The sequence below is a fragment of the Mustelus asterias genome, chromosome 8, assembly GCF_964213995.1.
Source record: "Mustelus asterias chromosome 8, sMusAst1.hap1.1, whole genome shotgun sequence".
NCBI lineage: Eukaryota > Metazoa > Chordata > Chondrichthyes > Carcharhiniformes > Triakidae > Mustelus > Mustelus asterias.
This window is the reverse complement of record NC_135808.1, coordinates 116,755,448-116,771,669: the sequence shown is the minus strand read 5'-3', so window position 1 is coordinate 116,771,669 and position 16,222 is coordinate 116,755,448. Positions and strand designations below refer to the sequence as shown.

Below are 16,222 nucleotides of genomic sequence, written 5' to 3'. Positions count from 1 at the left end.
TATACCATTGAAGTGATAGTAAAAGCTGTGCCAACAAGAATACAAATTCAACTTTTATCTCCACACCTCGCTTCACTTCCTTTTTTGGGAATGGTCCAAATCACCCTTCTATTGGGTTACAATGCAAATCATCTCGTGTCATCCCACCTTTGCAACCCTTGCTTTAAGGGTCACAGCTCAATCACTTACTTCCTCAGACCAAGCAGATTACATTCCATTACAAATAAATGACGGGTTTCTTTTTGATACCAGTCAAAAACAAGGTCACATTCTCTTTGTCAATATATTTTAACCAAACCCTACAATAAAGCTATTAAAATCAACAGATAAAAACCACTTCCTATCATCACATCAGGAAACAAAGGTTTCCTACTGGTACAGATCAATGCATGATTTGTTTAAATACAAGGTGTCATAAGTTCAATGACGTTAAATATTCCATCAAAGCTGAAAAGCCCTTGTATTCAGACCTGGTGGCACCATTGGAACCATAAATTCATCAAGTGTAGCTTCTCACAATTACTTTCCTGTTTCCCAATTACATTGACTGTTAATTGTCTAACAGAAATTCTGTCTGACCATTTTAAAAGCAGCTAACTTAAAAGTTCATGAACATTAGTCCACCCTATACAAAACCCATAGACATATTATACTATTGTCAAAATCTTAACAGCACATAAAATTTTATGTTGTTTGCTTTGTCTGGTTCATGTGCTTGTATTTTGCCCTATTTCTATACTTACTGAAAGCTCTTCCTTACCAAACCAGTTTCACAGCTTTTATTTTACATCTATTTCAAGAATTTAATGCTTATACTTCGATAATTGAATTCTTCTCACCTGCATGTGAACCAATTAGTTTTAATTTTATTCTTAATGTGTAAATTAAATATTTTAAAATGACCCTTAACCAACATTCATTTGCCCTATTGCCAGTGAACTGCTGTGTGTCAGTATTTGCTCACTTGGTAGAATTCTTGCTACTTCCCTTTGAAGGTTGTCGGTTCAATTATCACATCTGGACTTGAACTTAAAAATCAAGGCTCACACTGCACTGCAGTACAGGGAGGGAGTACTGCTGTCAGAGGAGCTATCTCCTGGGTGAGATGTTTAACTGAGATGCTGACTACCACCTCGGGTAGACATAAAGGATCCCATGATACTATTTTGAGAAGGAAAGTTATCCATGGTGTCCTGACCAGCAATTATCCCTCAGTTAACATTCAAAACATTATCTGGTCACTATCACACTGCTATTTGTGGGAGTTTGCAGGTTGGTTGCTGCATTTTCTCCGTTACAACAGTGACTGTATATCAAGAGTAATTCATTGGCTGAGAAGTGCTTTAGAACATCCTGTGCTTGTGGAAGGAGCTGTATAAATGCATGCCCACCTGCGAGTTATTTAATAAGATGCATGGGTGTGGGTGCTTTCTGATTGACAGTTTTGTGAGAACGCTACTGTCCAATATTGCTAATCATCAATAGATGGCACTCTAACCAAAATACCAAATATTGTAATGGAATTTTGCCTGCCCAAGTACAGGAACGCTTTGATTCCAAGACTGTTACACTGGTTTATATTTTTGTAATGCAGTAAGGTAAAATTATTATAGCACACTCTGTTAAAAGTGGGAGCTGCAGCTTTAGTAACTGTATTCCCATTTTTTATTAAATAAAAGCAGGTTTCCTGCCACATACCATGCATGCTGGAGAGATGGGTTGGTCTCTCTCTCTCTCTCTGCAAAATGCTGTTTTCATTCAATGCTGGGAGACAAACAAAGGTGACTGCTCTCAGATGTTTCCTTTCTTCCTTGGGAACACAAATGTTTGGTGGGCTGCATCCCCAAAGGATGGAATGACTGAGCTCTGTAGCTAAATGTATGCAGATTTCATAACCTGTTTCAACATTATTTTGCCACACCACCCCTGTCCTGTGCATCTGTGCATATTTTAACTGCAGTATATTGTGTATTTGAACATAGTTAGCCCACATTAAAATGGATTACATGATTAGCTCTATTGTCTGATCTTGTTCACGTGAATGGTCTGGTACATGATCATGTGACCACATCTGTTGGATGGGAGGCAGTGGAGTGAGCTTGTGGCTTGCTTAACAGAAGTTTCCAGAGACCTGGAAACATTTTCATTTTGTTACTAGTTGTTGGGATGCGTATCATTTGCAAGGCCAGCATTTATTGCCAATCCCTAATTGCTCATGAGAATTTGTAATGAGCTGCCTTCTTGAATTGCAGGCATTCATATGGTGTTGGTGCACCCACAGAGCCATTAGGGCGGTTTGCAAGATTTTGACACAGCAACAGTGAAGGAATAGGTATATGGTTCCAAATTTTGATAGTGAGTACTTGGGGAACTTGCAGGCTGTGCTGTTCCCAAGTTGCCCTTATCCTTCTGGATGGGAAGGGGTTGCAGGTTTAAAAAATGTTTTCAAAGGAGCCTTGGTTAATATTATTGAAATATAAAAAGAATTGTGATTACATAAGATCTTTGACAACCTCAGTGTCTCAAAAGTACTGTACTTTTGAAGATTTAGTAATCGCTAATGTTGGCAATGGGCATAATTGGTGAGCTGCCAGTAGTATTTACTGTACCTGACTCCATAAAAATCACATACAAGCTTTTTGAAATGATTTCTTTGTGGTCTGCAGCAGCCGCTTGAGGATCACTGGTTAGATTGCTTAGTATCAAGTACCAGTGTGTATGATGTGTGTACACTGCCCATTTCAAAATATTTTGAAATTGCACCAGGTTCTTAATGTCATACTGGAAACCCAATATTTGAGTTCTAACGAAATGCCAGCCTGTTTCTAGCAGGTCAGGTAGCCGAGCTTCCTATTTCAGTACCCCAATCAAAATGTAATCACAAGTGAGATTGGGTGGTAAATGTTGTCCCTCCTTTGTCATGCACTATTGTACCATTAGTATCTAGCAGTCAAGAATAAAATGATTGCTTCGCCAATTTATACGAAGAACAAAGAAAAATACAGCACAGAACCAGGTCCTTTAACCCTCCACGCCCGTGCTAATCATGATGCACTAACTAAACTAAAAAAAACCTTCTGCTCTTACTCGGTCCATATCCCTCAATTTCCTATCTTATGTAAGAAACTTGTTACTTTAACATCTTTTTATAAGTGTTTCAATGAAATTTAGTAATTAATTCCAAAATAACTGATTAATTAACTAATTAATTCAAAAGTACTCTGATTCAGAGACGGATGTTGTGGCTGATAGGAATCCTATCTTCGTTGTTTTTGATGCTGACTGATCTGTGCATAGAATCTTTTTCCTAATTACACATCTCTAGTGCTTTCAGTTCATTCTAATACAAGTCAATGTCTAAAATTGATTGCTGATTATGATCAGTGCTTTGGGGGGGGCGGGGGGGGGGCACATAGTGGTGTTGTCACTGGACTAGTAACTTGGGGTAATGCTCTGGGGACCTGGATTTAAATCCCACCACAGCAGATAGTGAAATTTGAATTAAATAAAAGCCCAAAGATGATCATGAAAAAGCCTAATAATGACTGTGGGGAGGCATTGGCATAGTGGTATTGTCGCTGGACTGGCAGTACTCTAAGGACTCGGGTTCAAATTCCACCATGACAGATGGTGACATTTGAATTCAAATCTGGAATTAAAAGTCTAATGATGACCATGAAACCATAGTTGATTGTCATAAATGCTAATGTCCTTCAGGGAAGGAGATCTGTTGTCCTTACCCGGTTTGGCCTGCATGTGACTCCAAATGTGGTTAAATCTTAAATGGCCTAGCTAGCCACTCACTTCAAGGGAAATTAATAAGTCTCACAACACCAGGTTAAAGTCAAACAGGTTTATTTGGAATCACGAGCTTTCAGAGCGCTGCTCCTTCATCAGGTGAATGAATCTGTGCCCACCTCAGTCCAACACCGGCATCTCCACATCAAGGGAAGTTAGGGATGGGCAACAAATGCTGGCCCAACCAATGTCTCCCACATCCCATGAAAAAAATAATAAAAATGTTAAAAGGCCCATTTCCATTCCCACACCAACCTGCCATTTTGGATCTTTGCTCGCAATGGGAGTTGGTTGCAAAGTATAATGGGTCCAGCATGTGTGCATCTATTGAGTAATAAAATGAGAGTGTCAGTGATTTGAGGTAAAAATACAGAACCTGAAAAACTTAATATAGTCTAAATTACACAATTGGTACCATGCATGTTTGATCTGGGTCCTCCTTTTCACTTTTTAGCAAAATCACATCTTGAGTGGTCCTAATCGTCAAATCCACTGCTACGCAAGAGGCCATGCTCACAAGCAATACATGCAATTTACCTGAAGGAGATGTGCAAGACTTTGAAATCAGCAGGGCATTGAAACATCTGTTGGTTTAGCTGCTGTTTCCCTGGGAAAACTGATTTCAGTATGCATGGCACTTTGCTGTGTTGCGGTGTTTGAACAGATCCTGAAATAGACATTAGTCACCAGCATCAGCAGCAACCACCTTCCCTGCCCTTTGCCTCAGGCCCCACAGTTTACATAGACAATGGGCATAATGTTTGTTTCAGATATCACTTAACCAGTGTGGCATGAAGTACATACTAGAGGCGGAATGAGCACACTTGCACTATTGTGAGCCTTCTCCAAGTCATATGAGTTTGGATAGTGAAATTAGATAGGAGAGAACTTTGCATTTGGAGAACTTCAATCGGATAAGGCAGACCAAGCCTGTGGAAAGTGGATCTGATATTTTTATTCAATTGTTCAATCTCAATATAAGTTTAACAATTTGCGCTTAAATTGACAAGTTTCTGACGGCTTACATCTGAACCATTGTTTTGGCAAGGCACTTGGGCTGCTTACAGAAATTATAGACCTGGTTGGCTGTAGAGATTCGCATTCTAATCAGTATTCTGTAACTTGATTTTGTGTCTCTGTGCCCTGTTTGAGAGCAGATTTCCACTTCATCTGACGAAGGAGCAGCGCTGCGAAAGCTAATGGCATTTGCTACCAAATAAACCTGTTGGACTTTAACCTGGTGTTGTTAAAACTCTTACTACAGAAATTAAAGACAGCAGTATTTGCTAAAAGCACATATATTACTATGCTTCAAATCGCTATCATCTTAGTTTCAAAAGGAATATTGCACCAAGCGATAACCACTGAAATTAGCTTTGTGTCGCCTGGAACAAGGGAGAGTTACCTTCTATATTTTAATTACCCATTGGTTTAGTTGGGGTCTTTTTTCCTGAAAGACACATTAATAATTGGAGTCAAGAAGCACATTCATGTATTTACATAAAGCTATGTACTATCAATCTGGTCATTTGTATTAGTGGGAGTAGCATGGAAGTCTTGGTAGAACTTTGGCATTTGGATTTACTGAGTCAAGTTAAAATGTCAACATATGAAACAGACTTTAGAAATGGATTCCGATTCATCTGACTTTGAGTTTGCCAAAATTCCTAGCAGAACAAGTTGGAGGAAATGACAGGGGAACCTTGGAAGATTGTTGATTCCTGCTCTTGAATGCATATGGAGTATGCTTCAAAACTTAACTGGTGACATTTTGAATGTCTCTAATAAAGCAGTCAAAAAATTATTGGTAGGGGACAAATTAATTTTGTATATTTGCTAAGTACAAAAATATATTCTAAATATGTTAAATTCACCTTGTCTTGAGATTTCTTAGTTATGAGAAGAATTTCATTGATTTGCTCACATTGATTCGCAAACTGGAGGAACAGCATTTTATCTTCCAGTTAGGCACTTTACATCCTTCCGGTCTCAACATCGAATTCAACAACTTCAGATATTAGCTCTACCCCACCTCGACCCCTTTGTTTTCATTTTTATTTAATTTTTTACTGTTCCCTACCTTTTATTTCTTTATTGTCTTTCTTTCTTCTTTCCTCCCCCACTCTTTCCCCCTACTTTAAAGTAAAGTATTTATTTATTAGTCACAAGTAAGGCTTTCATTAACACTGCAATGACGTTACTGTGAAATTCCCCTAGTCGTCACACTTCGGCGCCTGTTTGGGTTTATGCACCTAATCGGCACGTCTTTCAGACTGGGAGGAAGCCAGAGCACCTGGAGGAAACCTGCGCAGACACAGAGAACATGCAAACTCCACACAGGCAATGACCCAAGCTGGGAATCGAACCCGGGTCCCTGGCGCTGTGAAGCAGCAGTGCTAACCACTGTGCCACCCACTTATCCCCCTTTCCTTACCTTTTCTCCCCCTTTGTTTCCCCTTCTCTCCTCCCCCCCCCCCCCCCCCCCCCCCACACGCACACACACACACCTTCATCTGTCACAGCTTACCCTCTGATTTTAGATTCGCTGCCATTTGGCTATTCACCCCCTTTATTCTCTCTATGCACTGCCATTAGCCGCCTTTTCCCCTGGTTTTTGTGGCTATGACTCATCTTTCATTCCCTCACCCTGCAGTATAAATATCTCCCACTTTCTATGCCTTTTAGCTTTGACAAGGGGTCATCTGGACTTGAAATGTCAGCTCTTTTCTCCTTGCAGATGATGCCAGACCTGCTGAGATTTTCCAGCATTTTCTCTTTTGGTCATTGATTTGCTGAGCCGATTTAATTATAGCCATTCTGTCAGGCAACAATAACGAACATGTCATTTTCAGTTTACTGCAGCTGTTGCGCACGTGATGGGCATAAAGGCAAACACATGAATGTATATGTGATTTTATTAATTTCTGAGTTGATCACTATTGTCCTCCCTTTGTGTAATTCAATTAGTAAATTTTGGGGAATATATTGTAGGTTCACAACATACTGCCTTACAAACAGCCGACACTTCTGGAAAGAAGTTCTTGCGTATGTTGTGCCTGCCGCACAGTCTGTTTTAACCAGTGGCGGATTAACTACCACCCGGACCCCGAGGCTGAGCTTTAGTAAGGCCCCCTGACCTTGTCCCTGCCCCACCCTTCTTTGAATAGAATAAAGTGACGTTCGATAACTTATATCGTTGTACTATGTATAATGTACTACATCTTAGAAGAATCTTAGAAACCCTACAGCACAGAAAGAGGCCATTCGGCCCATCGGGTCTGCACCGACCACAATCCCACCCAGGCCCTACCCCCATATCCCTACATATTTACCCACTAATCCCTCTAACCTAAGCATCCCAGAACACTAAGGGCAATTTTAGCACGGCCAATCAACCTAACTCGCACATCTTTGGACTGTGGGAGGAAACCCACGCAGACACGAGGAGAATGAGCAAACTCCACACAGACAGTGACCCAAGCAGGGAATCGAGCCCAGGTTCCTGGAGCTGTGAAGCAGCAGTGCTAACCACTGTGCTACCGCGCCACCCATGTATACTATCATAAAGTTATATGAATCAATTACAGCCCTTCTATTCATTTATTTTTCATTTTCTTTACATTTGTACTTTAAAAAGCTTCCGTGTTTTTTGGTTTACAAAAGTGTCAATAACAGCATGTAAATCAACAGATCGAAGCATGTCTGATTCAATGTGCATGAGTGCCAGATGACTAAGTTTCTCATCGCTCGTTGTTGAGCGCAAATAGATTTTGATCCTCTTCAGTGCCGAAAATGAACGCTCACCTGAACAGTTAGTGATCATTAAGGACAGATAAATTCTAAAGCAAATGTATGTATTTGGATACACCTCGTGCTGTCGATCTCTTGCCAGAGCTCGATACATCCCAGTGACAGTGACATCATCATCGGATTGTCCTTGAATGTACTTCTGAAAGTGGACGCGCTCTTCCACAAAGGCCAAGTCAAAGTCGTCCTTAATTCACCCTTAAAAGGGTTAAACCAATTTTTTTTTGCTCTGGGGGCCCCCCCTCCCTTCCGGGCCCCTAGGCTTAAGCCTACTCAGCCTAATGGTTAATCCGCCACTGGTTTTAGCCCTTATACGGTGGATAAATAACTGTGCGTAGACGTCGGGTTAGTTCAATCAATATTTATTTAAGACACACAATCAATAATCACCCACCCAACCAACAATAAGTTATCTTTACAGAAAATACGAGAGTTCAAGTCCAATACAAGACCTTGACTTGACTTTGCGTGAGGTACCCAAGTAGATATTGGCTTTTATCTGTGCGCTGGTCTCGGTCGTCCTCTGCGTAGTCTGGTCCTTTGGTCTGGTCTTCCTTCCTTCTCGGTTGTGGTGGCTCTCCTGTGTTGTGTTGTCGCTGGCAATGGTCACCGGTGTTGTAGCTCGTTCGTGGGGTCAGAGAGAGAGAGCTTCTTCTGTTGTACAGCACCTTTTATCCCTCCTTGGTTTTTGTGTCCTTTTAGGGCGGTCTCCTGATTCTTGTCAATCAATCGATCAGGACTTGATCATCCTGACCGATAACAGTCCAATCAGGTGCTGCCACACCAATCTCTGGGTGTGTACACAACAACACCAAGTTAAAGTCCAACAAGTTTATTTGGTACCCAACGGCCATGCCTGTAAGTGCTGGAGGCACGTCGGTCACATACCTCCCTCCCAAATAAGGGGTTAAGGTAATGGATTTGACCAGAAAATGTCCATTGTCTTTGGGATGGCCTATTTCCTGTTTATTCAGTCATCCGAGTTGCAGCCTGTTTATCTGTCTTTTAAGCTGCAGTCTGCTGTTTCAGTGCTTGTCCAATTATCCCAGCGTGCTCTGTAAATCACCATTTTAGGTGGCCGTTTGGCCACACCTAGTTCTGTGTATTTTTGTAGCGCTAAATATTACATCATTTTTAAGTGTATTTTTGAACACCTGAAACCTTGATGAACAGTATCAGAACATCTCGATTCTGGTCATCACCTATCTATTCACTAATAATTCATGTTCCTGCACTTTTGTTTAGCATTTGCTAACATTAACTTGCATATTAATGTGACTAACTTTATTTTAGCTTCAGGCGGATATTGGGCAACTTGAGGATAAAGTAGAATGTGCCAATAGCGATTTGAAAGCGGATTGGGAAAGGTGGTCTATCAACATGCGGAATGACTTGCAATCTGCTTTCCAAAATGCAGCTGAAAATAATATTAATTATTTTGAAAGGGTAAGAAACTTTTACATTCAGATTCTTCTCCTTAGAACTGGCAAAATACAGTTTGGTAATGAGTGAAGAATAATAAATAAATCAAGAGAAAAATGCCCCCAAAATATATTTTTACTGTTACGTATGCATGGAGTTTTTTTAATGAAACATGAGCATTATGCTATGGCACTTCACTTGTTACATCCTGCCTACCTGACCCCATTTTAATGCTTGAAAATTGATGTGACTACAGAGTGAGGGTGATTGTGGGAGGGGGGGTGGTGGCTGTTGTTGAGCAGGTTTTGTCCACAACCACTTTGAAGACTCTTTGAGACCTTAGAAGTAATAATGATGTGCACACGTGTAATGGAATCAAAATTCCAGTCCTCCTACAGTTGATGGTGTTTAGATCGGTCCTAAATTTTATTGGAAGTATTTATTTTCCCATTGCTTAGTATGTTGATCATGTTTCTAGCCTTAGTAGTGCATTACTCATTGCTTGACAGTAATAGTGTAAGCTGGAACTTGCACTGCCTGTTATGTTGGATTGTTTTGAAATGATGTTTAGATGCAGTGGAGAACTGAGTAGTTCTATCCACTGACCTACCCTTATTTTGAATGCTGCATATGTAGCCCCGAGGAGGCAGTGCCTCCATCGCTATTTCACCATCTCTCACTCCCTGTGCATTCTCAACCTCCGTGGTTTTGAATGGCCATTTTTAAGTAACTTGAGGGCTGCATATTACACAGCTGTCCTCCCATTCCGGTTTGTCCCCTACTTTCATTTGGGGCATTCAGCACATGGAATAGTGCTGAGGTACTAACTGGAAGTTTGAAACAATCTTCACTGATACCCTTGTGTCCATTCTGCATTTCAACACATGCAAGTAAATCAAACAGTCATTCACCTAGATTTTCTGGATTGATCTCTGGGCTGACCTTTAAAACTTCAAATTTCATTTCTACAGCACCTTCCACAACCTCCAGGTGTCCCAAAACATTTTATCGGCAACTAAATACTTCTGAAACATCGTCACTTTAAAATTTGGGAAATATGACTGCCTATTTGTCCACAATGACAGTACTGTGATAAGTGACCAGATAATCTGTTTGTGTTGGTTGAGGGATAACAATTTACCAGGAAACAAAGGATAACTCTGCTGCTGTTCTTTGAAAGCCACAGGGTCTTTTTCGTCCACCTGAGAGTAGATCTGGGGCCTTGCTTTAACATCTCAACATTATTGCCTCAGCACTGCATTAGAGTGGCAACTTAGACTTTGTGCTGACGTCCTTGGATTAGGACTTGAACCCAGTGTTCCAGCTCCAGACAGCTATAGCTGACAAATGACAATATCAATATCAGTTCCAATCTTAACTGGTAACTATCATGTTTGCTGTGCTATACCATAGGCATATTTATGAAGTTATGAAAGATTTATAGAATTAATCTAATCAGCCAGTTGGTGTAGAGTAAATGCTCTGTCGTCCATACTTTGCTCGTCTGTTTTGTATAGCAAATGTTGGACAGCCTTGACTTGGCAGATTTTTTCCAGGCTGGCAACTTTTTTTTCTCATCCACTGCCAGGTTTTGTAGATTGACTTTTTCAACTGTGAATGCATCATTACATTCAAGTGGGATGGGTACTCTGCACTTTCAAATGGGACCCCCCCCCCCCCCAACCCAATTCCTAAAACACCAATTGTACAGCTGTGATCATGAAGTTGTTTGTTCGTGGCTGTTACTGTTTGCATTTGTTAGCGATGGCTGTCCGGAGCTGGAACACTGGGTTCAAGTCCTAATCCAAGGACGTCAGCACTGTTACTGTTATATTATTATGGCATCAACAATTAGCATATTCTACTTGTTAGAACATACATGTTTTTCCCCCTCAAAAACACCATGGCTTTAACTTGCTGTTAGTTTCAGGAGTTACAGATGCACCAGATATTCTAGCCCTCCTTCGCCCCTTAGTTCAGGTTGGGTGCTCACTGAATGCTGAATTAGGACAGCCTCCTAAAGATTGAGAGGAATTAGCTGTGCTCATGCCCTCTCACTTCTTGAGAAAGTGAGAGGGCATGGGATCCAAGGGGCTGTTGCCTTGTGGATCCAGAACTGGCTTGCCTGCAGAAGGCAGAGAGTGGCTGTGGAGGGGTCTTTCTCTGCATGGAGGTCAGTGACCAGTGGAGTGCCCCAGGGATCTGTTCTGGGACCCTTGCTGTTTGTCATTTTCATAAATGACCTGGATGAGGAAGTGGAGGGATGGGTTGGTAAGTTTGCTGACGACACCAAGGTAGGTGGTGTTGTGGATAGTTTGGAGGGATGTCAGAAGTTGCAGCGAGACATAGATAGAATGCAAGACTGGGCGGAGAAGTGGCAGATGGACTTCAACCCGGATAAGTGTGTGGTGATCCATTTTGGTAGATCCAATGGGATGAAGCAGCAGTATAATATGAAGGGTACCATTCTTAGCAGTGTAGAGGATCAGAAGGACCTTGGGGTCCGGGTCCATAGGACTCTTAAATCGGCCTCGCAGGTGGAGGATGCGGTCAAGAAGGCGTACGGCGTACTGGCCTTCATTAATCGAGGGATTGAGTTTAGGAGTTGGGAGATAATGCTGCAGCTTTATAGGACCCTGGTTAGACCCCACTTGGAGTACTGCGCGCAGTTCTGGTCACCTCATTACAGGAAAGATGTTGAAGCCATTGAAAGGGTGCAGAGGAGATTTACAAGGATGTTGCCTGGATTGGGGGGCATGCCTTATGAGGATAGGTTGAGGGAGCTTGGTCTCTTCTCCCTGGAGAGACGAAGGATGAGAGGTGACCTGATAGAGGTTTACAAGATGTTGAGAGGTCTGGATAGGGTAGACTCTCAGAGGCTATTTCCAAGGGCTGAAATGGTTGCTACGAGAGGACACAGGTTTAAGGTGCTGGGGGGTAGGTACAGAGGAGATGTCAGGGGTAAGTTTTTCACTCAGAGGGTGGTGGGTGAGTGGAATCGGCTGACGTCGGTGGTGGTGGAGGCAAACTCGTTGGGGTCTTTTAAGAGACTTCTGGATGAGTACATGGGATTTAATGGGATTGAGGGCTATAGATAGGCCTAGAGGTGGGGATGTGATCGGCGCAACTTGTGGGCCGAAGGGCCTGTTTGTGCTGTGGCTTTCTATGTTCTATGTTCAATACAATTAAAGTGGTTGTGCAGCATTCCATTTTCTGTCAAAGATTGGAAATCTTACAGCAATCATTGCAGTAATCAAATGTTCGAGCAAATATCAAGCAAACTTCAGCAAATGTCATTAGCTGCAGGCCATAATTAGAATTCAAGGTGAACATTTTTAAACGCATTAAATTGCACTCTAGAAGATGTCTAATGTCATGAAAAATTGTGCAGTAAGAGAAAAGTTTAAAATTAGAATGAGCAAGGTTCTGACTTGGACATGACAGTGGGTCACTTGCGATGCTTCTGATGGCGGTGACTATAGGTTTGGAATTCAGGATAGCAGCAAAGTAAGATCTGATATTTATATTACAAAAGAGCATTAACCCGAAGCTTTCTAACAATTACATAAAGAGCAATACACTGACCTTAAAAAATTTAAGTACAAATTATATTTCATTGACAAAAAGTGATAGAAAATAGTTTCCCAAGAAGAATGAAAATGCAGTTGTTTTGAGGGTTTAATTATTACATTTTTAGATAAATCCTATGCGCTGTAGTGCCTGGATATATACTATATAGTAGTTTTGATGATTAATAGTGAAGTTTGATTGGGAATAGCAAAATTCTCCTCTTTGTCTTTTATATACAAGTTGTCGTCATTTTTTTGTTCATTATTGAATAAAAGTCCTGAAACACCTAAGTTCAATAAATATCGCCATCGTAGTTCTGGAGAAGCAACTAAGTTCATAGGAAAGAGAATCATTGTTTACTTATTGTGTGCTTTTCTCTGGTTCTTCATCTTAAAGTGCTACATAAAACATACAGTACCAACTTCCATTTATGTAATGCATTTAACATAAAAACATCTCTCAAGGTACTTTGAAAGAGTGAGCATAAAGATAAGCTGGCTGAGCCACGACGTGTGAGGTAATGAAGGGTGATCAAATGGTTGGTCAAAGAAGTGGGTTTAAGAGAGAAGGGAATAGAAGTGAGTTCAAGTGGAGGTGGTGTAATGTCACCATTGGTGGAAGGGTGTAATTATGGCACTGCCACTTCATTGTGGCAGTTTCTACCTTTAAACAGATTATGAAGCAGAGAAAAGTATGATTCAGCTGACTGGTCTCTGCTGGCATTTATGATCCATGAGTCCACTCCCATCTTGCTTCACATCTTATCAACATCATTATTATGGAGTTGATGTAACTTTCCATTGAATGCATCTATAATAATGGGAATATATAAATGAAGGTGAAATGTATGATTTAAAAATAGGAATGAGCATTTAAATATTGCGCTCTCCAATCCTGCTTGATTTCAGGACTGGATTTATATTGACTTCTCGTCTGAGTATATGTAAAACTGGTTTAATGTAACAGCATCTTTCCTACTTTTAAAGTATGATTTTTTTTTTTACAGTGGATCTGATAACTGATTAATCTTAGATTCTATAGGTCAGTTAGGGTCTGTGGAGAGAATGGGTCAGTTTACATTTCAGATGCGATCACTTTGCGAGTGATGATTTAGGGTCCACACACCTGAAACGCTATCCCACTATGGTGTCTCCATAGTCCTTAACCGAGCTGATGGCAGCATTTGTTGATTTTCTTTCAGGTTGCTGGCATCTATAATTTTTCTTTGAGGCTATTAATTCTATATTTTTAAACAGATTGCTTTTGTGTTTTAGTGCCTAGCTACATGGGAATCTTTCCTGGCCTCTCAACAGACTGAGATTAAAGCAGACAAGGATGCTAAAGAAAACACATAGAAACAAATCTGGAACTCAGCTAAGCCGCTGCTTATAAGTATTACTCGAACGTGCGTATGTGCATTTAAGGAAAAATACTGGACTCTTTAATCTTTTTAAACCTTTTGATGGAACAACTTTATTTACCCTTTTTGCATTTGTTAATTATTTTGATGACTTGAACACTGCGATCCAAAGAAAAAGCAGACCAATAGAATTATCCAATTTTAAACTTCAGGTAATGTTTAAGTTGATGCCTTTGCAAAAATCAGCTATGAATGCAAATGAATGTTTCTGAAATAATCGTTTATCACAAATGAAAGGATGTTTACTTAAACGAAATAACTGCCTTAAATAAATCGTGTCTTATTAGAATAACAATTTTATAAAAGAACATTCCTTTTCTCTTCCCATCTTCCCCCTGGTTGGGGAATTCTGTTGGACGTTTTGGGTGCCAACAGTGTGGCGTCACATCAGTGCAGTAACATGCCAATAAATTGTTCCACTGAATATATTTTTCTTATTTTTGCTGCTTTATTTGAAATGAAGACACATTTGGATCGAAATTGGGCTCTGGCAGTCATGCAAAACAGCCATTAATTGATCAGCAGCAGGCTGGAGAGTCTGGAACTAGGGAGCATAGAGTCAGAATAATGGGTCAGTCGTTTCAGACTGAGATGGGAGGAAATTCTTCACTAAGTTGGAGAATGTGAATCTTTAGAATTCTATTGCAGAGGGCTGTGAATGCCATTTGATGTGTGTGTTCATGGCTGAGACATCGTTTTGGGTTGTAAGGGGATCAGGCAGAAAGGTGGCTTAGAAGCCATGATTTTATCAAATGGCAGGGCAGATTTGAAGGGCCGTATAATTCTTCTCTCATGTATGTTTTACACCCACCCAGTTTCTTTTCCATTGACTTAACTTGCATTTTCTGCGAACGCCAAAGACCAATTCCACCCACAATTTATTTTAATGTGTCAGTGTATTCAACTGGTAAGAGTGTATTGCCTTGTATCTAAGAGCTACAGCCCATTTGTGTAAAATCCATAATTTTTTGCATTATACATTCTTTTATGCAAATGTTACTTTTAGAAACTAAATATCTGGGGTTCTTAAAATTGTTGTATATTATCACTATTATTTCTACTCTTTTCCTTGATAGCTTGTGCCTTTTTGAGGGTAATAACATGCATTATTTGGTGATAAAAGTGCATGTTTACTTAATCCTCAATAACTAAGCCATTGATGAAAGAAATGTGGTATTTGGCTTTTAAAGAACATTGTGATTAAGCACATCATGGAAATTTGACGTGCATCCACAAGCAGCATTTCTTCGACCAGGTTCTGTGCATAAAGCACTTAGGTCTGTAATTTCCAGGAGTATTTTAAAATATCGTGGGCTAAAACAAAATGTACTTAACTGACATACTGGACCAAATGAGCACCAAAAATTTACTGTTCTTTTGAATTGCAGAGAAAGGTTTCGTATTTTTATTGCTGATTGCTGGAAATAAACCAATTTTTAAAAATAGTGTTCAAATTATTTTTCGACAAAGTAACTTTGCTCTCTTAAATTTAAGTATGGGATTTTTAAATGCTTGTTAACAAAAAGTACAATCACAATTTCAAAATATTAAACCTAAACTTACTGTCTAATTTGATATTTTGTTGGAAACCAGTAAGTGAAAGTGAACTACTTTAAATGTAATTTATAAACTTGTTTTCTTCCAAGTAAAGTTAATGGATGCTAGGTTTCGAATAAAACACTTTCCTGATTAGTAATATGCATGACTCAATTTGAATGTATTTACCTTAATGTACAGTATTGAATTCTGTTAAATGCTTGTTTGAAAATGTAGGCATTGCATGAGAATGCCATTTATAATGTGGAGAAACAGTAATTGAAAAATAAAGATCTATAACAATCAAACTAGTATCATGTTGCTCTGAATTATTTCACTAATCAATGACATAAGAACTGAGCAGGAGTGGACCATATGGCCCTTTGAGTCTACTCTGCCATTCAACATAATCTTGGACTTCAACTCCACTTTCCTGACCACTCCATTGATTCATTGAGACCCCAAAACCTGTCTATCCCATCATTAAATAAACCCAAAGATGGAGTATCCATAACGCTCTGGGGTGGGGGAGTTCAAGGATTTACAAACCTATGAGTGAAGAAATTTCTTTTAACTCCTAATGTGCCCTCCTGCACTCTTTGTTGAACCAGGATTGATCCCTTGGTGGAATGGAGGGAGATACAGGACCATAAGGTATATCCGTCCATA

The 16,222-nt window shown here is 40.1% G+C and overlaps 1 protein-coding gene across 6 annotated transcripts in view; it reads left to right on the top strand.

The window, feature by feature from the left end:
• Positions 1–15,865, top strand: part of snx7 (sorting nexin 7) — a 65,737-nt gene extending 49,872 nt beyond the window's left edge. For 2 of the 6 annotated variants that reach the window (XM_078218804.1, XM_078218803.1), the window contains exons 9-10: positions 8,899–9,051; positions 13,872–15,865. In XM_078218804.1, the coding sequence (XP_078074930.1) occupies positions 8,899–9,051; positions 13,872–13,952 (234 nt within the window). In that variant the 3' untranslated portion in view covers positions 13,953–15,865. Of the gene's footprint in view, positions 1–8,898; positions 9,052–13,853 lie in introns of all 6 variants that reach the window. The other 4 variants (XM_078218807.1, XM_078218805.1, XM_078218809.1 and 1 more) reach the window with 2 other exon arrangements.
• The last annotated feature ends 357 nt before the right edge of the window (positions 15,866–16,222 follow it).